This window comes from Gekko japonicus, unplaced genomic scaffold, assembly GCF_001447785.1.
Source record: "Gekko japonicus isolate JY-2015 unplaced genomic scaffold, Gekko_japonicus_V1.1 scaffold3005, whole genome shotgun sequence".
Classification (NCBI taxonomy): Eukaryota; Metazoa; Chordata; class Lepidosauria; order Squamata; family Gekkonidae; genus Gekko; species Gekko japonicus.
In genome coordinates this window covers 625-28055 of record NW_015168747.1, presented here as the reverse complement: position 1 = coordinate 28055, position 27431 = coordinate 625, and the positions used below count along the sequence as shown (strand labels likewise).

The window sequence follows — 27431 nt, the reverse complement described above, 5'->3', positions numbered from 1 at the left end:
AGGCGAGCCCCCGCCGCCGCTCCGCCGGGCCCTCCTCCTCCCCTCCCTCGGCCGCCGCCGCCACCGCCTGCTCTTCCGCCATCGGCTCCTCCTCCGCGCGCTCCGCCGGCCGGCCCAAGCCGCGCCTCCCACCCGGTTCCTGCGCCCGGCCTCCGGGGGCGGAGGGGCAGGGCCGCGCGCAGAAAAAAATGTGGGGTGTGAGGAGGAATTGGGTGCCCAGCATTTGGCAGGATCCGGACCCTGTTTGCATGCACAGATCCGGATTCGGGCTGGGGAGAGGACACGTGTCGAGTGACTAGCGCAGGCGAAAGGCGCCCCCTATTGTTGGGAGGGGAGCTTGCAATGCAAAGGGGGCGTTTTTGTGGCCGCGGGGGATTGCCGTTTCCGTTGAGCATGTGCAGAGGGTCCACCCGGTGTCTATCTGGTATTTTTAGGTAGGGAGATGGCTGAGACGGGGGAGGGGGGGAGATCTTGGGGTCGTAGTGGAGAGCTCAGTGAAAGTGTCGTCCCAGTGTGCTGCAGTGGCGAAAAAGGCAAACTCTGTCTTTAGGGCTTTTTAGGAAAAGGACTGAACACAAAACGGCCAATATCGTAATGCCCCCGAGTAGATCTGTGGGACGGCCTCATTTGGAATACCGTGTGCAGTTCTGGTCACCCTATCTCCCAAAGGACATTGCAGAGTCGGAAAAAGTACAGAGGAGGGGAGGAGACCAAGATGATGGAGCGGGTTGGAGCCCCTTCTCTAGGAGGAAAGGTGGAAGAGTCTGGGAATTTTCAATTTGGAAAAGAGATGATTGGGGGGGGGGGGACATGATAGAGTTTTCTAAAATTATGCATGTGATGGAAAGAGTTAACCAAGGCATTTTTTTTTCTCCCTCTCCCAAAAGACTAGAACTTGAGGGCATCCAAGGAAGCTGATGGGCAGGAGATTCAGGAAGGGCAAAAGGAAATGCCACTTTATACAGAGAGTGATTAAAATGTAGAATTTACTGCCAGAGGCTCTGGTGATGGCCACAGGAACAAACAGCTTTAAAAGGGGATTAGACAGATTTGTGGAGGACAGCTCTATCAAAGGCTACTCGACATGGTAGGTAAGGGTAGCTTCTACACATTCAGAGGCACCAATCTTCTGAATCCCAGAGCCAGGCTGCAACACTAGGGGAAGGCCTTGGCCTCTCTGCCCTCTGTTTGGCCCTCCAGAGAAACTGGCTGGCCACTGTGTGAGACAGGAGGCTGGACTAGAGGGACCCTCACTGGTCTGACCCAGCAGGGCTCTTCTGATGATTTTCTCAGGGGAAGGCCTCAGCCTCTGTGCCCTGTTCATTTAGCCCTCCAGAGGAACTGGTTGGCCCCTGTTTGAGAAACGATGCTGGACTAGATGGACCCCTGGTCTGATCCAGCAGGGCTCTTCTGACGTTCTTGCATACTTGGATGGCCTGTGCCTTTTCTTTCGCCTCTCATCTTTCTTCCCTCCATGGTGGTAAAGGAAAAGGAAGAAGAAGCGAAGAGATTGGTTTTATATCCTGTCCTTCACTACCCAGAGGTGTCTCAGAGCGGCTTACAAACTCCTTTCCCTTCCCCTCCCCACAACAGACACCCTGTGAGGTAGGTGGGTCTGAGAGAGCTCTTGACAGAAACGGCTCTTTTTCAAGGACAGCTCTTATCAGAACTATGGCTTGCCCAAGGTCATCCAGCAGGTGCAAGTGGAGGAGTGGGGGAATCAAACCCGGTTCTCCCAGATTAGAGTCCGCGCACTTAACCACGACACCAAGCCACTACACCAAACAAAGGAATGAATGAATGCAATTCGAAATTATATTACGTGCTTTTAAGTTCATGAAAGTCATCGGGTTTAGAAGGGTGTAATTAACTCTGTTTATTTATTTGCTGACTTTATTTACATCTTGCCTTTCTTCCCAATGGGGATCCAAAAACCGCTCACTGATTCTCCCCCGCTTGATCCTCACCACAGCCCTGTGAGGTAGGTTAGTCTGGATGTGTGTGACTGGCCCAAGGTCACCCAGCAAGCTTTCATGGCATGAGCGGGGATTTGAACCTGGAGTCTCACAGGCCCTAATCCGGCACTTTAGCCACCATACCACACTGGTGTAGGACTGCACTGTTAGTCCTCATTCCCAGCTGTAACCAAGTTAGTTTAGCCCACCACAGCCACCCTCTCTACTCTTGTTGTCTCTTTCTTTCATTTCTCTGTGCCTTTCCTTATTGCGTATTTTACGTTATAAGCTCTTATCGTATGACATTTAAACACAGATATGGCTGTGGGGTAGAAGCATAGCTATCCACCTGTAATGTTATTCTCTCTAGCAAAGCATGCCCAGCCCACATACTTTAGCTGTATCTGGGTATTGTTCTATAATGATGATTAAGTGGAGTTTGCAAGACTGGAGTTTATAAAGCACAATGGCACTTTGAATAATGCCTGTTCATGTTCCTTCCTTCCTTGGGCCCTTCTCTTCAATAATGAGAACTAGAAACTTGGAAGAGCGATAAAATACACAACACCCATAGGAAACACATTTCTGTTGGGTTTTTTATTCCTATCTCCCCCTTTTTTCCAAGCAAGCGAATAAAAGCAAATTTAAGATTTGACTATACATTTAACAACTTTTTTTTTGCCTCCCAAAAAGGAGCACATTGGTGTTTTTGAACAGAGATCCAGTTGTTGCCGTGCTTTTACGGTTCTTCATATTCCTGTCGGAGACACAGTCTTAAAAGTGTGTGTGTGTTGTTGGGGAGGCTCGACCACAGTATAACAAAAGCAAACTATTTCTTTTTAGTCCCAAATTCCACATATGTTAATTGAATGCAGTGTGGCCTATGCATACGGCAGACAAAAATCGTTGCAAGTAAAACAAATAAATCTAGGATATGGGGGAGAAAAATTCTTGGTAAGGAATTACTGCAGTTCCAGTTTTTGCAGAATTTTTTTTAAAGGAGGTTTTTCTGTCTCTTCTATCACATGGTATTAAGTGGAACAGTCCCTACAGCCACCTCAGGAACCTACCAGCTCATTCTCTCTGCAACCCCCCCCCCCAAACAACTCCACCTCAGGCCTCGGCCATCGCATTGCTGCTTCATTTTACTGCACACAAGTGAGGCCTTTATCCCTACACCAGGATTTCTTCCGGGGAAACAGATGACGCATCACAAGCCGGTTGACAGCAAAACGTTTTTGGTCCTCATTAGAATGGCAGTCTACAAATGAACAGAATACATTTTTTAAAAAGAGAGAAGTTTTCAAGAACGTGTTCTATTCGAACAGAGGTTTTATTAGCTGTTATGGATTTGGGATGATGGTAGAGCGCGGTAGCACCGAATTTCAGTCTCTGCGCTGGTTTGACACCATCTTTTGTTTCCTTGCCCCTTCCTGTAGGCTGACTGAGCAGTAATTGCTGGAATCTGTAGCACGGGACAGATTTGCAGAATTTCCGACCATGCCAACAGAGCACAGAGTTGGTCTTACTTATTAATTTTATTTACTTCCGTTATCCCCCGCCTTTCTCCCCAATGGGAACTAAAGTGTCTCACATCATCATCCTCTTCTCTGTTTTATCCTCATGACAACCCTGTGAGGTAGGTCAGGCTGAGTGTGACTGTCCCAAGGTCACCCAGCAAGCTTCCATGGCACAGTAGTGATTCGAACTTGGGTCTCCCAGATCGTAACCTGACACTTCAACCACTGCTCCATGCTGGCGCTCTAACTGGTTTGCCCATCCCTGTGTGTTAAGCAACTGTCCTGGTGGGGTGGGGGGTGGATTCCTTCGGGTGAAAGCTGACACATTCTACAAACGTAGCTAAGTTTCCCATCCCACTCAGTTTTTCTACAAAACTATTCACCAGGAGTGAGACTGACAGATGTTTAATGTTTGGGGAGATAAAAATGTCTTAGGACAGGTGATTGGGTAGCTCGTCTCCAATTCGGGGCAGAATTTACCAGCAACTTTAGTTCTATTCATCTAGGGCTCAGTCAAGACCAAGGTCGTCTTTTCCTCTGAAGGTGTTAAATTGGTATGGGAAAGCTATAAAAATGTTGTAACTATTGCTTCTGAGACCAGTCAGCGAGCTTATTTATTATACCCTAGTTGGTCATGAACTCTCCCTAGAAGCTAAAATGACTAAACAGAGGCTATCGTACTTTGTGGTCACGTTATGAGACAATGAGACTCACTGGAAACGATAATAATGCTGGGGAAAGTGGAAGGCTGCAGGAAAAAGAGGAAGACCCAACAGGAGATGGATGGACTCCATTAAGGAAGCCACAAAGGCCATCCGTTTGCCAAACCTGAGCAAGGCTGTTAAGGACAGGATGTTTTGGAGGACGTTAATTCATAGGCAAAGACAATCATGCTGGGAAAAGACGATCATGCTCGGAAACACTGAAGGCAGCAGGAAAAGAGGAAGACCCAACCTGAGATGGATTGACTCCATCAAGGGAGCCACGGACCTCCCTTTGCAAGACCTGAGCAAGGGTGTTCGTGATTTTCGAGGTCATTTTCGAGGTCATTAATTCATAGGGTTGCCATGAATTAGAAGCAACTTGATGGCCCTTAACACTCACACAGTTGGTGTCATCCTCGGTTTGGCGGCAATTTGCATCCAGATCAAAGACTCCTTTGCATTGCCATAAACCGTGGTCTCTTGGTTTTCAAAAACGTCACACCGGTGTTTTTTTTGTTGTTGAAGTGAAACAGAAATGTTACATCTTGACTAGAAACATCACAGCTGACAGTTTTTTAAAAGAAGAGATTTCATACCGTTCACTCTGGCAAAGCTGTTTATGAAAAGCCTATTGCCTCCCCATTTCACAGTCCACAAAACCGGCAACAAAGCATATGTGCAATCTTTGAAAATGTGCTTTGAACGGGTGCCGCCCGTCGCCGCTTGCGCAGATCGTGGCCGCTTCTGACATTGTCCAAGGCGTTCCGGGATGCTTTTTTCTTTTTTTTTAACCAGAGATCGATGATAAGCTTAATAAAACATCTGCTCTGCTGTTGTTAATTAGGAGCGGAACAAGTTTGCTATGCAAATGTAAGAACTCACAGCTACATATGTAAATATATTTTCTCATGCTATAGGTGTCAAGTGGTGAGCATGAGCAATGCGATGTACCGGCCACTGGCTTCATTGGGTAGGGTTGCCAGGGTTGGGAAATACCTGGAGATTTTGGGGGTGGAGCCTGGGGAGGATGGGGTTTGGAGAGGGGTGGGAGCTCAGCAGCATATAATACCCTAGAGTTCCATCCTCCAAAGCAGCCATTTTCTCCAGGGGAACTGATCTTGGTCATCGGGAGATCAATTGTAATGGCAGGAGATCTCCAGGTGCCACCTAAAGGGTGGCAACCCTATTCACCGGGTGTCTTTGGGCTCTATTATTTTAGGAGAGGAATAGGGTTGTCAGGTGCCTACTATCTGCAGGTGGGGGGGCTCCTGGCTGCTTCCCGGGGTCTTCTGGTGGAAGTGACATCATCGCCCCAGGCATGTTGTGTAGGGGACACGCTAGCATTTGGCCCAAAGCTCTATTGTCACCATAGAGTTTTTGTCTGAATCCTAGAGTGTCCCCCACACAATGTGCCTGGGGCAATGATGTCATCTCCAGGTGAAGTCGTCATGCTGGCCATGTTAGGTGCCGTGGAGCTCTTCTGGGGCGGGGCTGGCCGGTGGGCAGATTGGGGCCCTTGAATTTGGGGGAACTTCCACCCCCCCATTGTGAGGGATGTTAACCCTAGAGAGGAAGGAAAAAGGAGCCCTCTTACCGACCCTTTCTGCACCATGCATGATTTTATAAATCTTTACCATGTTCTACTCAAGTCATCTTTTCAAGACTGAAAAGCCCCAAATACTGCACACATACGTAAAATGTGGAGTATGGTGGAGGAACAAAGGGGAAATTGGTAATTAAGGAGCAAAAGCTTAATTATCACCATATTTCCTTGGAACGGCCTGCATTTTTTTTAGTTTGACCGCTTAAGACATGTTCCTGTTAAACAGTAGTTTGTGGTGGGGTCTTTAAGGGCCCCAAAGAGTAGGAAGACAAAAGGAAAATTGCGTGAAGTGTTTTATATTCTCACAAACAAACCAAAGAGGGAGAGAAAAATAGCTTTCATAATTGCCGGCTGATTGAATTGAAGAGGAAGTTTTATACATATACATGTTGTTTACTCGAACCGCTTTCACGCAGCACAATAACGCTCGCATTGATATTTCATTCCAGAATAATCGATGGGTGAGTGAAACATAACTAAATTATGAGTCGGAAATGAGCGTTCCGGTGTTTTTATTGAGGTTTTCAGCGTGCAAATTGTGATTTGTGAAGATGGCGGATGTCTTGCCGGAGTGACAGATGGAACCTGCCGAGAATGGGGCTCGGTACATGCTGCTTGCTAATCTCCTTCTTACGATAGTCGTGTTGCCGTTTTCTACTTAGCGTAGATAACATCAGTTTATTACCAAGCATGTAGAAAAACAGAATACCAGTATCTAGGGCTGCCAGCTCTGTGTGAGGAAATACCTGGAGATTTTGTGGATGGAGAAGCCCCGTAACCAGGGCTATTTTTGGGCAGGAACGCACAGGAACGGAGTTCCGGCTGGCTCCCAAGTTGGCCACACCCAGCAGGAACTCATTAGCATAATAGGCCACACCCAACAGCAGGAACTCATTAGGATTGGCTACATTCGGGGTGTGTGGCCTAACATGCAAAGGAGTTCCTGCTACAAAAAAAGGCCCTGGGGGTTTGACCACAAACAAGGTAAACAGAATAAGAAGCAAAAGGTGGGTGTGGCTTGGATGACCACACTTCTGGTAACATGGGAATGCGGCCTAATATGCTAATGAGTGGTGCAGTCAGGGGGTGTGGCCTAATATGCTAATGAGTTTCTGCTGCTGGGTGTGGCCTATTTTGCTAATGAGTTCCTGCTGGACTTTTTCTACAAAAAAAGCCCTGCCTGTAAACAGGATTTTTTTGGGGGAGGGGACTTTGGGGGCAGCTAGTTAAATCAAAGTTAATTGCATTAATTAATTTTTTGGGGCCAGCCCGGGAGGGAGGGGACCCAGAAGAAACGCTAGGGAGCCTAGGCCCCATGGGCTCCATGTTAGCTATGGGCCTGGGTTGGAGCCTGGGGAGGGCAGGGTTTGGGGAGGGAACGAGTACAATGCTATAGATTCCATCCTCCAAGGCAGCTGTTTTCTCCGGCTGATCTTGGACGCCTGGAACTCCATAATAGTGGAAGATCTCCAGGCCCCTCTTGTAGGCTGGCAACCCTAGAGCCTGCCTGAGGTTTGCCATCCCTAAATCAATGGGCATATTGCTTGTGAGACCAACCACGTCGGCTGGATAGCCCGCATAGGGTAGCGGTTAGGGGGCTGAACGTGGGCCTAGACAAACCATCTCCAAATCTTACTGGTGACCTTGAGCCAGTCCCTTACTGGAGAGCCGGTTTGGTGTGGTGGTTAGGAGCGCGGACTCTAATCTGGGAGAATCAGATTTCATTCCCCGCTCCTCCACCGGCAGCTACTGGTGTGACCTTGGGTCAGTCACAAGTTCTCTCTGAGCTGTTCTCTCAGGAGCAGTCCAGGATAGAGCTCTCTCAGCCCCACCTACCTCACAGGCAATGTTCCCTCTAAGCTGCGGAGTCTTGTGAGCAAAAATTCTCCTTTGTGAGCTGCTGGCATTTAAGTTGTGAGCGAGCGATTTGGCCACTGCATAAATTAGTCTGCTCTGGAGCCATCCTCCCTGAGCTAAGACAAAAATCTGTGAGCTGGAGGCTAAAATTCTTCGAGCTAGCTCACACTAACTCAGCTTAGAGGGAACACTGCTCACAGGGTGTCTGTTGTGAGGAGGGGAAGGGAAAGGAGCTCTCTGAGACTTCTTTGGGTAGTGAAGGCCAGGGTATTCATCCAATCTCCTCCTCCACATGCATCTGCTGGTGTGACCTTGGGTCAGTTACAAGTTCTCTCAGAGCTGGTCTCTCACAAATAGTCCTCGAGAAAGCTCTCTCAGTCCCACCTGCCTCCCAGGGGTTGGGAGGGGAAGGGAAAGGAGATTTTAAGCTGCTCTGAGACTCTGAGTGAAGGGTGGGGTATAAATCCAATCTCTTCTCCACTTCTTGGCTTAAGTGTTATGGTTGAAGTAAGGAAACTCTGAGCTCATGGGAGAATGTGAGAGAAACACTTGCTTGGGGTGTTCTGCCAGAGGTCATTTCGGGGGGGATCGCGGGGGATCGCAGTTCCCCTGGGTGAGGTACGGGGGCGGGGCACACGACGAAGCCCCGCCCCCTGCTTCCGGCCGCCCCGCTTCCGGCCCTCATTCAGCCAGGAGGAGGCAGGAGAAGAGGGAGGGTAAGTTGCTTCCTCCCTGCCTCTCCCCACCCCTGCCTGCCTGGGGCCAGGGAGGGCCTTCGGTGTGTGGACTTATGACACATTTCCGGTGATGTCAGGGGGTGTGGCATATGCTAATGATTTATGCTAATGAGTTCCCCTAGCTCTTTTTCTACGAAACGACCCCTGTGTTCTGCACTGGTGGACCTCAGGAACTGAAGTTTGGGCCTTTCACGAACCAAGAATGTTGCTGTTGCTGAACTGTGGCCTTTCCCAAGCAGTGAGTGCTTCTAAATAAGCTAGTGAATTGCAGCTTCCTCCTTTGCTCCAGGAAACTTTTTAAACCTCTTCTTACCTCTTCTTACACTGCCCGGGCCTGCCTGGTGCAGTTCAGATGGATGCTAGAAGCTGGACCAGTATTGCTGCACCTACAAGGAGGGGTAGAAGGAGGAGCGTCTTTGCTGCTGCAGATCTGAGCATGTGCCGAGTGAACGCTAGGGAGCCATTGTTAGGTTCCGGCTGGACTCCTAGAAGGTGACACATCAGCGGGTAAATGTGGATGCTGTCAAAGGGATCCGCCAAATAGCCCTTTTTGAAGTCTGGGCCAAAAGCCCTGAATATGGTCCGCATGTCCGGGTGCTGATTGTCAAATCCGTGATCACCTTTGTTGATGTATAAGATAAACCTCTGTCAGAAAAAAAAAAAACGAAAGTCAACGAACTTCCACATACATTTATATTAATCCAAATTTATTTATTTATTTATTTATTTATTTAATTGGATTTACTGGGCAGCCCTTTCCTATAAGTAGGGCTCAGGGCAGCTTACAACAGAATATACAATCTCAAATTTAAAAATAAGTTAAAACAGGCCAATAAATACCAAAATACATAAAACAATGCATTTATATTGAGAGCACCAGTTTGGTGTAGTGGTTAGGAGCGCGGACTCTAATCTGGGAGAACCGGGTTTGGTTCCCTACTCCTCATGCAGCTGCTGGTGTGACCTTGGGCCAGTCACAAGTTCTCTGAGCTGTTCTCTCAAGGGCAGTTTTTTAGAGAGCTCTCTCAGCCCCACCTTGTTGGGTGTCCGTTGTGGGGAGGGGAAGGAAAAGGAGTTTGTAAGCCGCTCTGAGACTCCTCTGGGTCGTGAAGGGCAGGGTATAAATCCAATCTCCTCTTCTTCATCATCATCTCATGTTAAATATAGTTTCTGAGGGTCCCTGTGTTGGTCTGCAGTGAAGCAGCTCGAATTGAGTCCAGGAGCCCCTTGGACACCAAGAAGATGTTTTGGGGGTCTGAGCTTTTGAGAGGTTTCTGAGAAAGGAAGCTTTGACTCTCAATTACAGGGATGCCAGTGGGCAGAGGTCGATTCGGGGGGGATCGCGGGGGATTGCAGTTCCCCCGGGTGAGGTGCGGGGGGCGGGGCACACGACGAAGCCCCGCCCCCTGCTTCCGCCCGCCCCGCTTCCGGCCCTCATTCAGCCAGGAGGAGGCAGGAGAAGAGGGGAGGGTAAGTTGCTCCCTCTCCGCCTCTCCCCACCCCTGCCTGCCTGGGGCCAGGGAGGGCCTTGGCGGGGCTTCCTCACACTCCCACCGGCCTTGCAGGTCCACCGCCGGGCCCCTGATGTCGGGGTGTGGCATATGCTAATGAGTTATGCTAATGAGTTCCCCTAGCTCTTTTTCTACGAAACGACCCCTGCCAGTGGGGAATCAATTTTGGAACACATTCTTACACTGAGTCAGCCTATTAGTCCATCAGGGTGAGCATTGGTTACTCTGTGACTGGCAAGAGCTCTCCAGGGTCTCAGGTAAGGATGCCAGCCTCCAGGTGGGACCTGAGGATCAGTGTTCCCTCTAAGCTGAGTTAGTGTGAGCTAGCTCACAGTTATTTAGCCTCCGGCTCACACATTTTTTTTCTCGGCTCAGGAAGGAGGGCTCCAGAGCAAGCTGATTTAGGCAGCAGCCAAATGGCTCGCTCACAACTTTAATGCCAGCAGCTCACAAAGTAGAATTTTCGCTCAGAAGACCCCACAACTTTGACTCCACAGCTCAGTCCCCCTGGAGAAAATGGATGCTTTGTAGGGTGGACTGGTATGGCCTTGTACGCCACTGAAGTCCCTGCCCTCTCCAGGCTCCATCCCCAAATCTCCAGGGATTTCCCAACCTGGATCTGGCAACCCTATGCCCCCGCATCCTCCGCCGGTGGCCCGGGAGACCTGGCAAACCCAAGCTCTCGAAAGCTCATATCTGCTCAAAATCGTGTTGTTCTCTGTCGTTCTACTGGAGTCGAATCTAGTTTTTCTAATCCGAAATCCAAACCCCCAGCCTTTATTCTCTCTCTCTCTCGAAAGTCCTCACGCCAACTGTGAAAAGGTAGCCACGTTGTTCTACAGTGGAACAGCTACAAATGAGTCCAGTAACCCCTTAGATACCAACAAGATTTTTTGGGGTCTGAGCTTTCACGCGTCAAAGCTCCCTTCGTCTCGTGTATTAAAGAGTTGTTGGGAATGCGTTCCAAACAGGGTGTATAAATAAGAAACCTGTACAGAATTCAGACTATTAGTCTTTCGGGTTTTAATTAGGTATTTGTATGTGGTGATTACTCGCCTCCTCAAAAGTGACACTTTTAAGAGCTGAAGACAGAGATGGTTTAAACAAATAATTTACAGGGAGGTGGGAAAGGCAGACACACTGCGGAATTGGTTAGCACGGAGCCCGGGGTTCTGAACTCCAAATGCAGAGAACCGGTAAGGCTCTTGGTTCACCGGCCACTATATGGCACTGTTGTGCCGCCAGAAAAGAGGGGAGATGGTATTCACACTGAATCGTTTGGGGGTGCCTTTTGAAAAATCCTACCTGTGCAGCTTAGGCAATGTAATGTGTGCAAGAGGTGTTCTTAGCTGAACTGCCAGTGAGAAGCTGAGAAATTAATCAGGCTTCTTGAAGTGACCCCACAATAAACTTTTTATAGGCATGCCATGCAATGAACTTGGCTGAAGCTAAGCAGAACCTGGGTCTGATCAGTGCAGGACGGAAGTCCACCTAAATAACGCATGTAAGGTTGCTGGCTCCGGGTTTGAAAATACCTGGAGATTTTTTTGGGGGGGGGGGAAGGAAATTGAGCCTAAAGAGGGTGGGGCTTAGGGAGGGGAGAGACTTCAGTGGGGTATAATGTCCTAGAGTCCACCTTTCAAAGCGGCCATTTTCGCAAGGGGAACCGATCTCTGTTGTCCGGAAATCAGTCGTAATTCCAGGAGATCTCCAGCCACTGGCTGGAGGTTGGCAACCCTAAACCCATGCATTCCACCTTGAATTCCATGAAGGAAGAATGGGAAGCCATGCAAAAAAAATTTTTTTTGTTTATACTCTGTCTTTTTGACCCAATGGGCACCCTATGTGGTTTACATCATTCTCCATTCCTCCATTTTATTCTCGTAACAGCTCTGTGGGGCAGGTTATCTACTGCTGGTTATATATAAAATATAACGCATAGCACACACACACAAACGGAACCTTTCTGCAGAATGCATGTGCATGTGTAGAACTCTCTGATTCTGTTTTGCCAGGTTCTGCATTTTATTAGCTCTGGAGAACTCAGCAGCTCTGATAGTTTACCATATGGGGGCTGTATTCAGAATCAGTGCTCACAAATCTTTTAACAAGCTGTATCATGCGCTTTTCTACCTTTCCCTACCCAATCTACACTTTAACGTGTTTTCATGGGTTGGGGATTTTTGTAAAGCCAGAGAAGGATGACCTGCATGCCACAACACTAAAAATTCTCTACTCGGAATGCATTACGTATCAGTAAATATGCACATGGGACCGAAGTGGCTCAGAGGTTAAGATGCTGAGCTGCAGACCAGAAGGTCTGTAGTTCGGCAGTTTGAGACCCGCGTGCTGCATGACGGAGTGAGCTCCTGGCTCTGACCCCAGCTCTTGCCAACTTAGCAGTTTGAAAGCAAGGAACTGCAAGTAGATAAATAGGTACCGTTTCAGTGGGATGGTCACAGTGTTCTGTGCGCCTCGGTGTTTAGTCATGCCAGGTACATGATCACGGAAACGTCTTTGGACAGCGCTGGCTCTTCGGCTTTGAAACGGAGATGAGCACTGCAAACCTAGAGTTGGATTCGACTGGCTTTTGAGCAAGGGAAACCTTTACCTTTACCTTAAATATGCACACACCCCGACCGGGCTAGCCTCGGCTAGCCTAATCCCGTCAGATCTCGGAAGCTAAGCAGGGTCAGCCCTGACAAGGAAAGGAAACACTACTTTACACAGAGAGTGATTAAAATGTGGAATTCGCTGCCAGAGGATATAGTAACGACCACAGGGACAAACAGCTTGAAAAGGAGATTAGACAGATTCATGAAGGATAGGTCTATCAGTGGCTACTATTCATGGTGACTGAAGGGAACCTCCATGTTCATACGCAGTCAACCTCTGAATCCCAGAGCCAGGAGGCAACCTCAGGGGAAGGCCTCGGCCTCTCTGCCCTGTTGCTGGCCCTCCAGAGGAGCTGGTTGGCCACTGTGTGAGGCAGGATGCTGGACTAGATGGACCACTGGTCTGATCCAGGAGGGTTCTTCTGATGTTCTTATCGGGGAAGGCCTCAACCTCTATGCCCTCTTGCTGGTTCTCCAGAGGAACTGGTTGGCCACTGTGTGAGGCAGGATGCTGGACTAGATGGACCACTGGTCTGATCCAGCAGGGCTCTTCTGATATTCTTATCGGGGAAGGCCTCGGCCTCTGTGCCCTGTTGTTAGCCCTCCAGAGGAGCTGGTTGGCCACTGTGTGAGGCAGGATGCTGGACTAGATGGACCCTCACTGGTCTGATCCAGCAGCAGGGCTCTTCTTATGGATGGGACACCTCCGAAGACTATCAGGGTCGTGATGCAGAGGCAACGGCAAACCACCTCCGAATGTCTCTTGCCTTTAAAACTCCATAAATCACCTGGGACACGGCAACACTTTCCACCGCCAAATGCGTGTACACAATTTAACTTGTTTACTGAGATCTGCGTTATACTTGCATGAGAAAAAAACAACAAACTCGTGTTGGAGCCGGACCTGAGTTTTCGTACTAAACTTACCCCATTGACACTGTAACCAGAGTCTCCATAAAGCAAGATCGGCAAAACCCGTTCATGTTTTGCAAAATGGAAGCTTTCCGGAAACTCTTCCTTCCTGTAGACATTGAGGTGAGGGTGGGCATTTTTCAGAGCCTGATAGATTTCTTCTTCTTTCCCCGGTTTTGGCAGAATCATCCCGAACCCACCATAGTCTAGGATGTCAAACTTCACCAAGTCCTTGAATTTAATGTAGTTGGCCAACATGATCTCCTCGACGTCTGGTTTCTTCTTGATGGTTGTCATACCGTGATCGGATGTAATTATGACATTAAGGCTATCCTGCAAGCCATGTTTCTCAATGGCTTCCCTCAGGTAGCCGACAGTTCGGTCTATCTGTCGGATGATCGTTTTCCGGTTTTCCGTTTCAGGGCCAACATTGTGACCCACTTTATCGGGCTCCCCGTAATACAGGGTGACAAAATCGAAATCTTCCCGGGTGAACCAGTTCATGACGATATCGATATTCTCTCGCCATTCCGTCTCATTGCTGTCAGGGTGGCCGAAGGCTTCAACCAGGCTTCTCTGAACTGCCTGACCGCTGTAATTGGCTCCTCCTCCTGGATAATGAAACGAGGCGGTTTTTTTCCCCTGGAAAGAAAAAAATATATACACAAAAGGAGACTTAGGGGAATGTTTGTACTGTACGAAAAAGGTAGTAATAAAATGCAAAATGCCAGTATCCATATTTGTAAATACATACCGATTCCCCACAAGCAGCTGTGCCACCGGCTCTTCCGTTTCCCATGGTTGTATTGGTCAATTTCACACTACTTGCTGAGTGGCCGCATTTTGACCTGCATCTCCCCCCGATTTCCCCCGCGTCTTCTCAATCCTGTTTTTTGAGGATCAACAAGACATGGAGGAAATTGGGGGAAGATGTGAGTCAAAATGCAGCTGCACAGCGAATAGTGTGAAATTGATCAGTACAACCGGGGGAAACGGACGAGCGACGGTGGCACAGCTGCTTGTGGGGAATCGGTCACAGTCTAAGCCAGTGTTCCTTCTAAGCTGAGTTAGTGTGACCTAGCTCACAGTTTCTTAGCCTCTGGCTCACACTAATTTGATCTGGGAGAACCGGGTTTGATTCTCCACTCCTCCATTTACACCTGCTGGATGACCTTGGGCAAGCCATAGTTTTGTCACAGCTGTTCTTGAAAAAGAGCAGTTTCTTTCAGATCTCTCTCAGCCCCACCTACCTCACAGGGTGTCTGTTGTGGGGAGGGGAGGGGAAGGGAAAGGAGTTTGTAAGCCGCTCTGAGACTCCTTTGGGTAGTGAAGGGTGGGGTATAAAACCAGCCTCTTCTCTTCGTCTTCTAATTTAGGCTGTCGCCAAATCACTCGCTCATGACTTTAATGCCAGTGACTCACAAAGTAGAATTTAAGCACAAGCAGTTTTCAACATACGGTGAGGCAAATTGGTCCTTCGCTTGGGTAGCGTACCCACAGGAACAAGCGTAGCTACAATCATGTTATGGTCCAACAGTGGTCCCCAACCTTTTTGAGCCTATGGGTGAAAGTAGACTGGTATAGGCCAGTATAGTGTGACAAAGTAGCTGAGACACTACCTTCCTTCTTCAACTTTGAGTCCCCCCAAGAGAGAAAGCACCAATAAGAAATTACGTTCGGTCCCGAGAGGAGAGAAGAAACATTATTCCCAGGGGGAATCAAGAATTCCAGAGAGACTAAAAATGTGACGGGCTAAAACCTCACAACTGAGCAAGTGCTTCTCATCAGGTGACCGTGACAATAAGTCAGGCAATGTTTTCTTACCCTTCCCAGTAAAGCAGAGTTTTCCTTCCGTTCCTATATGAAGAATTTGTCAAAGAGAAAGTGGGAAAACGCATCCTTCACCCACAAATAATACAGAGAGTCTTTTTATTTAGTTAAATGATTTGCAGGATAGCACCTTACAGGGTTTAATTATTTCTTTCCTCTCCTGTACCGAATTTAATTCTGGATTGTTAACCTGAGGCTGTAAAATAATAATGTTCTTAGTGACATTTAATACACCGCTTTAGGATTGGGGAAAGGTCACCGCTTATTTAAAAACCTTGCTTCGCAGGGGGGGGGGGGGGGGGGTTGCCAGCCCCAAGTTAATAATGATTGAGAGATGTTGTGGTGTAGTAGTTGGGACAGGGGTCTTCAACATGGTGCTTGTGGGCACCATAGCGACCAGACACCTTTTTTTGGTGCTCACCAAGTGGGTGGGGCCAGGTAGAGGCTTTTGCCCAGGAAGGATTCTGATTGGCCGTTGGAGATTTGATTGGCTGTACAGATATTGAAACAGGTTGTCTTGGCAGCAGTTTCCACCATAGCACAATGATCTTCATTGTGTGGCTGAAGGCAAGCTGGGGCGGCCATTTTGTGACTGGTTCTGCCTCCTGCAGCGGCCATTTTGTGTCTGTGCCCAGCAACTGTGGCAGGCTCAAAAAAGTTGGGGACTTGTGAGTTAGAGTGTCACAGTAGAATCTGAGATATGTGCTGAAATATGTTATGAAATATTATGAGAGATGTTATGAAATATACTGGCTGATTTAGGGCCTGTCATGCTGTTTCAGCCCAACCAACCTCACAGGGTTGCTGTAAGGATAAAACGAGAATTAGGGTTGTCATTTGCCTGGTGGGGGCAGGGCCCCCCAATGCTGTGGGCTTTTGGCCAGTGGGAGGCATGTTGGCCAGTGGGAGGGAATCCTCCCAAAACAGCGACGTTGCATACAATGTGCCTGCGTCACCTGAAGTGATGTTGGCACGTCAGCAATGTTGGGGGGGGGGACACTCTGGCTTTTGGGCAAGAATCTATTGTTTGATGCCAATTCTACCATAGAGTTTTGCCCAAAATCCAGAGTGCCGCCCATGATGTTGCTGTGTGTGACATCACTGTTTCAGGGGGAATGGGGGGGTGACATCATTTCCCACTCCTGGAACATTCCCCCTCCCCCTGCCGGTGGGCAAAAGGGACCTGGCTACCCTAAGAAGAACTATGTCTCTCCTCCCCCCAAGCTCCTTGAGCCTAGCCCGACCTTGTCAGAGCTTGGAAGCTGTCACGGCTCAGGTGGGGTGTCACCTGACGCTGCCACCAGTCTGGTTCCAGGCTCCTCTGAGAAGGCCCAGAGCACCTTCCCAGGCCTTTAGAACCCCCTTTTGGCCGAATAATAGGCGTGAGGACCAGGCAGAGTGAACAATGAAAATAATTTATTGTATAGGAGAGGTTAAACAACAAGGTGCAGAATAATAACAGTAAGTGGGTGAAAAGAAATCAAATTCCCTAACGTGTTGAAATATATATTGTCCACAGCTCACTATTCCACTGTGACACTAGACTACTCACCCTTCCGTCAGGATGAGGGTCTCTTCCTTGCAGCAGCCTTCCTTCTGGCTCTGCCCTCTGGGAAGAACAGCTTTTCCTGCTGCTCCAGATCTTTTATTCCAAGCCCTCCTCTTTTCCTATTGGTCAATTTTGGCTCCCAAACCTCTCAGGGGCTTCTGGGAGTTGTAGGCCCAGCCTCACCTACTGCTAGCCAGGCTCCCTGGGCCAAGTAGGCCTCTGGTGGCACAGCCCAGATCATGACAGAAGCTAAGCAAAGGTCAGCCACGGTTGCTATTTTGATGGGAGACCACCAGGGAAGATTGGGGTTGCAGCACAGAGGCAAACCACATAAAGCTGCCCCTACTGTATCAGACCATCAGTCCATCAAGGTCAACATTGTCTACTCAACTGGCAGCAGCTCTCCAGGGTCTCAGGCAGAGCTGATCTTTCATATCACCTTCTCCTTGGTCCTTTTAACTGGAGATGCCAGGGATTGAACCTGGGACCTTCTGTGTGCCAAGCAGATACTGTGGCACTTAGTCACGGCCGCTCTGCTTATCTCTTGCGCCCCAAATTCTATGGTCTTGGGGTTGCTGTGAGTCAGTTACAACTTGGCCCACGATTATTATTGTGCTAAGACCTGCTTTTATCACTGGAATATCTATTCTGGTGTTCCATATATATCAAAAAGTCTGTGTCAGGATTTTGGCCCCGATCCAGTGTTCTCCTGTTGGCACTTGGACTAGGACATAGGGGCAGAAGGCTCTTTCTTTTGTGTATGTGCGTGTGGCTCAAATAACACTACTTAAGCTTTGCTTTCCCAAGAACTCTGTTGCGGAACTTCCCAGTTTTCCTCTCTTTCTTATTAACCTGAGTTGCAGGATTCACATTGAGTCCATATCTAGCTGGGAGAGTTCTTTCCCTTCTTAATTCCAGGGGACAATTTAATAAAGCTCTATAAAAATATAATTGCATGGAAACAAAGCGGGTATTTACTGTTTTTGCCTTCCCCGTTTTATTAACATAATCAACTTTATCAGTGGTTGTAAAACGGCAGCATTACCAGGGTTCTTTTTTGTTTTTATTTCTTATGGAGAAACATGATTTCCTGTTATTATTTCCTCTTTTCCTTTTATTGCGGCGTTTACACCGGTTCTTATTATTCCTGAGTGTTTTGCACTGGTTTATACAGCTGGTAGACTTTCGAAGCTATGATGTACATATTCCCCCCCTCTCCTGACCCATACGCTTCACTCAGTCAGGATAAAGCACTTTGTAACAGCTCTTGCTTTTCCCTATGAAGATCATTTTCAGTCCGACATAAGCTAGATTTAACCTTTACCTGCGTGAGCTTCTTTTAAAACAGCCCATTCCGTGTGCCGTTCGAATTTGCATCACTTTCCGTCTCTCTGCTTGCATAAGCACAAAGTCACCAGAATTACATTTCTTATTAGGACGCAGCAGGATTAGCGGGAGGGTAGAGGAAATGTGGAGTTTCCTCTGTTCAGCTAAGGTTTGCAGAGTTTGCTGCTGTTCTTCTTGGTGAGTTTTTTTTTAATGTGTGCGCATGTGTGTGTATGTGCTTGCGTGCCCGGAAGTCATGGCGACTTCTGGCGACCCCTAGTGGGGCTTGGACATTTCAGAGAGGTGGCTTGGTGTTGCCTGCCTCTGCGTCCCAGACCTGGTATTCCTTGGAGGTCTCCCTTCTAAGTCCTTGCCAGAATCGGCCCTGCTTAGCTTCCGAGATCTGACAAGATTGGGCTTGCCTGCTGGGCTATCCAGGTCAGGGGGGATTGCTGCTTTTCTCGGCATTTCCATGTTTCTAACCTCTGTGACAGATCTGGCCCATTACTGGCTGTTCTAGAATCTTGGAGACATGGGTTCCAGTCCCCACACTGCTGTTGAGCTTGCTGGGGGACCAGTCAGCCCAACCTATCCCACAGGGTGGTTGTGTGGATAAAACAGGAAAGTGGAGAGAACCAACTATATTGCCTAAAGCTCTCTGCACAGAGCAGAATACAAATTTACTAGTTTTATAGAGGCCTGGAATGATGTTGTAAGCCACTTTGGAGAGAAAAGTGGAGTATAAGTATCTAAAATTGCCAGCCAGAGGATCTCAGGCGACAGGAGCTGTGAAACACTGCTCTCTCCCCAAGCCCTTGGAGAGTCACTGCCTGTCAGAACACGTAACACTTTGTTGGTCTTAAAGCAGGCCCGTAGCCAGGATTTTGTGGCTTGTGGAACAAATTTTTTTCCTGGTGGGGCTGAAGTTCTCAGTGCAGAAAGAAAAGCCATTTTGCCAATAGAAAACTCCTCCCAGGATAGATCTCTAAATTGCAAGCTGTCAAACACTTTAGGTGACAGTTCTCAGCTGCTGCAAGTTAATCACTTCTGCCAGCCCAAGCAACAATTCTGATAACAAGCTGACAGCTGGGGGTGATGACTTCTACAGTCAAGAAAGCTAACAGGCAGAAAAACTCTCTTAGAGGAGACCAGTTTCATGCCACTGGGTTAGAAGGGATCCTAGAGGTCACCTTCTCCAACCCCCTTGTTCAGTGTGGGAATTAGTTAGCTACAGCACCCCACTCTGCTTATGGGTCTGCCTTGACTCTAACTTTGTACTTTTACAATAGTGGCTCCTCAGGGTAGTTCAGGGATGTGAAAACGTGGTGGGGGAGTAACTAAATCTGTTCCTCGATGGACCAAGGATCTGACTTGGTTTCAGATCAGCTTCGTAAGTCTGAAGTGTACGATAAGCCATTTTCAAATGGTGCTTCATTAATTTTGTCGTCAAGTTCGTATCAGCCAACAGCAGCCCATCAGTTTCTCAGTCTTCCCGCAGAACCTTGGCAACAGGGCTTCTACCAAAGATGTAACTCTGAGACTTCTCCAGAGGTTAACGCATAGATTTCTACAGAAGAAGGACGCCAAAATTGGAGTAGAAAGAGAGACTGTTGTCCTGATGTATTGCGCAGGGCAAGAGGAGAACCCTAAACAGCCAGTTTGGTGTAGTCCAGACTCTAATCTGGGAGTGCAGACTCTAATCTGGGAGCAATACTCCTTCTAAGCTGTAGAGTCTTGTGAGCAATTCAGCTTTGTGAGCTACTGGCATTAAAGTTGTGAGCAAGCAATTTGGCTACTGCACAAATCAGTTTGCTTTGGAGCCATTTTTCCTGAGCTGGGACAAAAATGTGTGAGCTGGAAGCTAAAGAACTGTGAGCTAGCTCACACTAACTCATCTTAGAGGGAACACTGTCTGGGAGAACCGGGTTTGATTCCCCACTCCTCCACCTGCGGCTGCTTGGGTGACCTTGGGCCAGTCACAAGTTCTCTCAGAGCTGTTCTCTCAGGAGCAGTCCTCGAAAGAGCCCTCTCAGTCCCACCTGCCTCCCAGGGTGTCTGTTGTGGGGAGAGGAAGGGAAAGGAGATTGTGAGCCACTCTGAGATGACTTTGAGTAGTGAAGGGCGGGGTATAAATCCAATGTCGTCGTTGTCGTCTGTTTTATCCAACTCGGGTAGCCAAGTCCCCCTGGCCATCAGCGGGTGTTGGGGGAGTATGGTTGCCAGATCTGGGCTGGGAAACTTTTGGAGATTTGGGGATGGAGCCTAGGGAGGACAGGGACCTCAGTGGGATACAATGCCACAGAGTCCACCCTCCAAAGCATCCATTTTCTCTAGGAGAACTGATCTCTATAGTCTGGAGATGAGCTGTAATTCCAGGGGATCCCCAGGTTCCACCTGGAGGCTGGCATTCTTATGTCCAACTAAGAGCCGAACAGCTCTTGTCCAACTCAGACCTGAAGACAATCCTGGAAAAGACAACCTGATGCCACCTAAGTGGAAAAACCGGGGAAGACTTTCAAATTAGCTGATCTTCAGTTGTCCAGGGGATGCAGCTATAAGCCAGTCTTTGGGCTTTCTCAACTGGTCACTACCTTCCGATTTGTCGATTTTAAGAAACGGGTGCCTTCTTTGGACCTTTACCGGTGACTGGAAGAACAAGAGATTCCTTTGAAAATCTGCAGTGGTCCAGAATTTAGAATGTGTTCTTTATAGCTGCTTACCAAATGAGCAGGACAGGGAGGGAGAGAAGGAGGGAGAGAGGGAGGGAGGGAGGGAGGGAGGGAGGGAGGAATCAGAAAATCAGCAATAATGGAATCATGGAATTTTATGTCAGGTTTGAGTCAGTGGCAAACTTGAGAGTCTGACTCCAATTGCTGGCCAAATAAACAGATGGAAAGATAAGGAAGTCCGCCTGCACGACGTTAGCCCAATCCAACATAACTTTTAAAGTAGAGGGCCTCCGTTTTGCATCCCAGATACGAATAAGATTGTTTAAAAAGATATTCTGTTGTTTAAATGCAGGTCTCTAAATGCTTTTATTTCAGATGATATCTAGGAAGTTATGAAGACTAGTGCTAGATAGTTCTATATGCATCCAATCTAAGGAGTTGTTGTTGGCTATTCAGCCGTCTCCGACTCTTGGTGATTCTAGGGGCCAGCTCTGTCCACGTTTTAAGAATCTTGTACTGTTTCTTTGAGTCATTCTATGCTCAGGCTGGTGTTGACTTTCATGGTGTCTAGCCACCGTGTTCTTGGGCAGCCTGGTTTCCTTTTGCTGCTAACCAATCCAAGCATAATTGCTTTTTCTAGTGAGTTCTTCCGCATGACATGGCCAAAATAAGTCACAGTTTTATGATTTTTCCCCCTTCCAATGGCTTGTTTGGTTTTATGCACTCCAATACTTGCTTGTTTATAACCTTTGCTGTCCAAGGAATGTGCAGGAGCCTTCTTCTAGGGAATACTCTGAGTTAAGTAGTAACACCAAGTTTTTAAACTGGGAGGCCTCAGTTGTACAAACAGGAATGTTTTACAGTTGTAAAACAGGAAGGAATGCCTAACCTCCCTAATTTGGCCCACGTAAGATTTGGAAACTTATTCTCACGCATTTGTAGGACCAAATAAAATAATTTACAGTTCTTTGCCACTCCTTTAGAGTTTTAGCAACTATGGGAAATGGCAAAGCTCTGGGTAGAAAAAATATCGTGGAAAGATTATGGTCTTGATTAAATTGATCCTTTCTAACCACGAGAGAGGTAGGTTGTTCCATTCCTTCGATGTTTTATCAGTTGAATGGTGTCTTGTGTATGCCGTACTTGTTTTCTCATAAGCAGATTTAACGTTCAAAGTATTTAATATAAGTCCCATGTATTGAGTGAATCCTCATTAGTAATCCAGTTAATTTTATACCTTGTTTTGTTTTTCGTGCCAATTGACTGTCTTTCTCCAGCAATATCCTGTCCACACGAATGGTTATGCATTCTAATTGTCCTTGCATTGTCCTTGCTTCTTTGAAACTTTAAATGAAATGTATATATTTATTTTTTTAAAAGTAGAGGGTCTCTAATTTTGTTAAGCTTGCCTGTAGGCATTTTTGGAATGTTGAAGAAAGGGTAGTGGGCACCACCACCTCGAAATAACCATGGGGGTGCGTGAAGCCAGTTACAAAACATTGGTAAATCCCATCCCAAACATTCTCCTACAATGGAAGCAGCTGCTTCTAAAGTAGTGCTGTCTGCAGGGATGAAGGAAATGCCAGTTTGGTGTAGTGGTTAGAAGCACGGACTCTAATCTGGGAGAACTGGGTTTGATTCCCCACTCATCCACATGCAGCTGCTGGTGTGACCTTGGGTCATTCACAAGTTCCTTCAGAGCTGTTTTCTCCAGGGCAGTTCTGGAGAGAGCTCTCTAAGCCCCACCTACTTCACAGGGTATAAATTCAATCTCGTCTTCTTCTCCTGGGTTCTTCAGAGCCCCAAATGGCCAATTCAGACATTACAAGGTACTTGTGTTGGTGGATTGACACACACACACCCGTTTTCACATCCCTGTCCCTGAACTGCTCTGAGGAGCCACTGTTGTCAAAGTACATCACTTTAATGTCTATGTGTAAGCTTTGCAACAGGAATGGCTGTTAATTTCTAGATGACCAGAAGGGGTCATTCAGGAACCAATGATCTGGCCAACAGTTGTTGATGCCGCTTTGTGTTATGTCAACTTTCAGTCCACTCCTTGGAAGTGTACAAATAATAAACCCCAAACTGGAGTAATGCGGGAGGTACTTGTCCTGCAGTCATCGGGCCTTGACTTTAACCCCCATACCTGATTTTGAGCTGTGATCCACAGTGGAAAGACCCCGTTGTCCCACCACTCCGTCTTGTTCTGCGTCGCCTTGTGGCTGTACTTCCTGAGCGTCTCGGTGTTGAACATCATGTTATGGATCACCCCGTGATCTTCGATCCAACGACCTAGGGAATAGAGAAAGAAGAAGGCTAAATTAAACTAAGTTTCAAAAAGAGGGAAAGAGAGTGTGCCGTGGACTCCCTCCTGGCTCCTACATCTCTTTCCTCTCTGTAGACCAGGCCCCCCTATGTGGTGTCTCTAGGTGCCCTGGCATCCACTGCCAAATGATTTTTGAAAGGGCGCAGGGACACTTACATGCCCGGGGAAATGCTGATCACCAGGGCTTTTTTGGTAGAAAAAGCCCAGCTGGAACTCATTAGCATAATGGGCCACACCCAACAGCAGAAACCCATTAGCATATTAGATCACACCCCCTGACAGCACAGCTCATTAGCATATTAGGCAACACCCCTTATGTTACCAGAAGTGTAGTCATCCAACCACACCCACCTTTTGCTTCATATTCTGTTTACTTTGTTGTCAAAATCCAGGGCTTTTTTGTAGCGGGAACTTCTTTGCATGTTAGGCCACACACCCCTAATGTAGCCAATCCTAATGAATGTCTGCTGTTAGGTGTGGCCTATTATGCTAATGAGTTCCTGCTGGGCGTGGCCAACTCAGGAGCCAGCCGGAACTCTGTTCCTGTGCGTTCCTGCCCAAAAATAGCCCTGCTGATCACCACTTTGGGGTCAGGAAGCTTCTCCAGACCCATTTGGCCAGGGATCTTGGAGGTTTTTTGCCATCTTCTGGGCGTGGAACAGGGGTCACTGGTGTGGGGGAGTATCTGTGAATTTCCAGCATTGTGCAGGGGGTTGGACTAGATGACCCGGGAGGTCCCTTCCAACTCTATGATTCTATAACTGGGGCTTTTGGCCAGCAAGGCTTTTGATTGGCTATTGGAGATCTGATTGGCTGGGCAGATTTTTAAAAACGTTGGTTCTGCAGCAGCTGCTCCCACTGTGTGACTGGATCTTCACCGTGTGCCTAAAGTTAAGCTGCAGCAGCCATTGAATGGCTGGCTTGGCCTCCTGTGGGAGCCATTTTGTGGCTGCGGCTAGGGACGCCAGCCTCCAGGTGGGAACTGTGAAGGAATTGACCATAGGATATTGCGACAACTGATACTGTTCTCTCCCCAGCCCCAATTCTCGTAGTTAGTAGCTTGACTTACTTTTCTCAAGTCGTCTTTGGTCGTTTCCGCACTAGACTTTAAATCCCAGTTCAACCCTGTCCCCGAATTTATGTTCTACACTACACGCGAGTTCACCCCTGTAATTATCTCGGGGTATTTTTTTGTCTCCACATTACAATGAGGTCACCCCAGTTTTGCCCCACACTTGTCCCGGGATAAACGGATGCTGTTATAACCTGGGATAAATGCAAGGTATTGTGTCACGAGCTGAACTCTGATAAAACCAGGGATGAGATCCAAGTGCGTAAAGGGACTGAATTGATCTCCTTGGCAGTCTTCTTGGATGTAATGCGATTCCCCCCCCCTTTTCTTTTGACTTTACTGTTTTTGCAAATGCCATTTTGTTGTTGTTTTGCATTGGCACAAGATGGGATCCAAGAGGGGGGAAAGGAGTCGCCCTCCCAACGCTAAAATTTACCACCACTTGCTTAAATTATAGCTGCATCGTTTATTGAATCCTAGGATTAATTTGTCGCAAAGATAATCTTTATGAACCAATCACGTTAGAAGACTAATTAAATCATTACCTGAAGAACATATTTACTTTATGGAAACTTGGGTCTTAATGAAGACTATTAATTAAAACCTGTTGGATGGCTTGTAAACATATCTGCCTGTCTGTTTTAATTAATTTCCAGTAAATAATGAATGCGTATAAATCTGTAATTACATTACAGATTTCAGATGGGTGTCGAAATTAGGCAATTTAAGGGGGAAAAAACTCTTATTTGCAGTTCTGAGCTCAGAACCTCAAGGTACCATATTTACTCGAAAGGAAGACAACCCTGAACGTAAGTTTATGCGCTTAAAAATAGATTCAGGTGGGTGGCCGTGTTGGCCTGAAGCAATAGAATGAAATTTGAGTCCAGTGGCACCTTTAAGACCAATAAAGTTTAATTCTGGGCATAAGCTTTCGTGTGCTTGTATCTGAAGAAGTGTGCTTGCACACAAAAGCTTACACCCAGAATTACACTTTGTTGGTCTTAAAGGCGCCACTGGACTCACACTTTGTGCTTAAAAATGTTATACACCATTTTATCTTATTATTGGAGACAATTGTAACTTGTAGGTCTCTGTAGCCACAGCTGCCTGCTCCACAGTCGTGAATATCTGGGAGATATGCGCTGCCATGTAATAATAAATAATAATTATCATATGGCAGTGTGTATAGTATAGCCAGGAGATCCTAAGATTGTCCGGCAGCCAGAAGTTCTAGCTCTTTTAGCATTATGCACCATTAGGTGGCGAGCTAGACTTGTTTTTTTAAGGCAAGAGACATTTCAGGGGTGGTTTGCCATTGCCTGCCTGGCAATGTGTGTAAAATAGCCAGGAGATGCTAAGATAGTCTGGCAGCCAGAAGTTCTAGCTCTTTTAGAATTATGCACCACTAGGTGCCGAGCTAGACTTGTTTTTAAGGCAAGAGACGATTCAGAGGTGGTTTGCCATTGCCTGCCTCTGTGTCACGCTGCTGTCATATAAATGAAAGGGAGCAAGCAATCGGTATTGTCAAGAGAACCTCAAGGAAGAGGAAAAAAGCAGAAAGGTGAGATGAGCTTGGAGAAAGTGGGCAAATCTTTACTTATTAAAACGTTCACACCCTGTTTTTCTCTGATGATTCAGGACGGTAGCAAAATGCTGAATGAACCGCGGCCACTCAGGCCAATGATATCAATAAAACAGTAGAACCTAAAAGCCCCCTCCCAATAAAACAATACAGTTCCCTACGAACCTCCTCCAGCTGCGGTTACAGCCAAACTCAGTTAAGCCCTCTGAAACGTAACAGTATAATCCAAGGAGGGTCTACTCAGAAGCCTACTTGGGTCTATTCCAGGGGTCCCCAAACTTTCTGAGCACATGGGCACCCTTGGAATTTTGACAAAGGGTGGTGGCCGCAACCACGAAATGGCCACCGCGGGAGGCAGAGCCCCTCCCCACAGAAAGCCCAACTGCAGGGGACAAAAGAAGCAATTTTTTAAAAAATACACTGGTGAGGATGAAGAAGAGGAGGAGGAGATTGGATTTATACTCTGCCCTTCACTACCCGAAGGAGTCTCAGAGCAGTTTACAATCTCTTTCCCTTCCCCTCCCCACAACAGACACCCTGGGAGGTAGATGAGCTCTTTGGAGAATCGCTCTTCAGAGAACAGCTCTGAGGGAACTTGTGACTGACCCAAGGTCACACCAGCAGGTGCTTGTGGAGGCGTGGGGAATCAAACCCGGTTCTCCCAGATTAGAGTCCACCCTCCTAACCACTACACCAAACTGAGTGAGTGTGTGTGTGAGAGAGAATAAAACTAATGCTATAGTGGCAGCAGGCACCAAAACAACATTATTTTAATCTGTACAGCCAATCAGAAGCCCTGCTGGGAATGCCCCACCCACTTTCCTAAAACACTTGGTGGGCGCCATGTTGGGGACCCCTGGTCTATTCAGTTGGGCTTCCTCTGCAGAAAGTGTTCTTAAGATCGCACTGTAAACCAGATTCTGAAAGTGGCAAGGGAAAGTCCCTAAAAAGGGAAAAGGAAAACCCCCCCCCCCCCCAATCAAATCACTTAACGACAACAGTCCAATCAGCAAAGAATGCCCTCGCTCGGGCTAAGGAAGAATGGAAAGGGACAGCAAGGAGAAAACAGTTCAGGGATTTGGGATGGGACCAGCCGTGGCTGATAAGGATGTGAATGGGAGGTGGGCGTTCCGATCGGTCACGGGGAAAGGACATTGCCTCCTCTGAAGTAACTGCTAAGCCGGAGAGTCCTTTGCTGAAAGGACACAGTATTCGGCTGTAACAAATAACGACCTATCCGGAGAGTGAGTCACAGAATCCGGCAGGGATGAGAGAAAACAGCTCGGCTTTCTGGAATAAAGTTGTAAGAGATAAAACATCCAGCGTGGCCTGTACTTAGGTTGTAAAAAGGAATCCAGCAACGGCCTTGGGCCAGCCAAACAACCTCTTGCTGGCAATCGGCAGAATTCTCACAAGGGCTGGTCTCAGAGCCACTGCCCAGCCTAAGGTTATTCTGGGTTTGTGAACGGCCTTTCAGATACACTCAGGTTTTCTTTCTTTCTTTCTTTCTTTCTTTCTTTCTTTCTTTCTTTCTTTCTTTCTTTCTTTCTTTCTTTCTTTCTTTCTTTCTTTCTTTCTTTCTTTCTTTCTTCTCTTCCTTCCTCCCTTCCCTTCCTTCCTCCCTTCCCTCCCTCCCTCCCTCCCTTTCCTTTCCTTTCCT

At 47.6% G+C, this 27431-nt stretch overlaps 2 protein-coding genes across 2 annotated transcripts in view; both read right to left on the bottom strand.

Annotated features, from left to right (window-relative positions):
• The window catches only part of EEF2KMT (eukaryotic elongation factor 2 lysine methyltransferase), an 18843-nt gene extending 18761 nt beyond the window's left edge, over positions 1–82 (bottom strand). The window contains exon 1 of the mRNA XM_015415626.1: positions 5–82. Within this exon, the coding sequence (XP_015271112.1) occupies positions 5–82 (78 nt within the window). The remainder of the gene's footprint in view (positions 1–4) is intronic.
• An 8642-nt stretch (positions 83–8724) lies between these two features.
• On the bottom strand, positions 8725–23083 carry LOC107114186 (ectonucleotide pyrophosphatase/phosphodiesterase family member 7-like; the record flags this gene model as incomplete). Its single annotated transcript, XM_015415625.1, has 3 exons — positions 8725–9021; positions 13430–14056; positions 22938–23083. Coding segments are annotated over 3 exons (1070 nt in total), but the record flags the coding sequence as incomplete, so codon positions are not given.
• Between the last annotated feature and the right edge of the window lie 4348 nt (positions 23084–27431).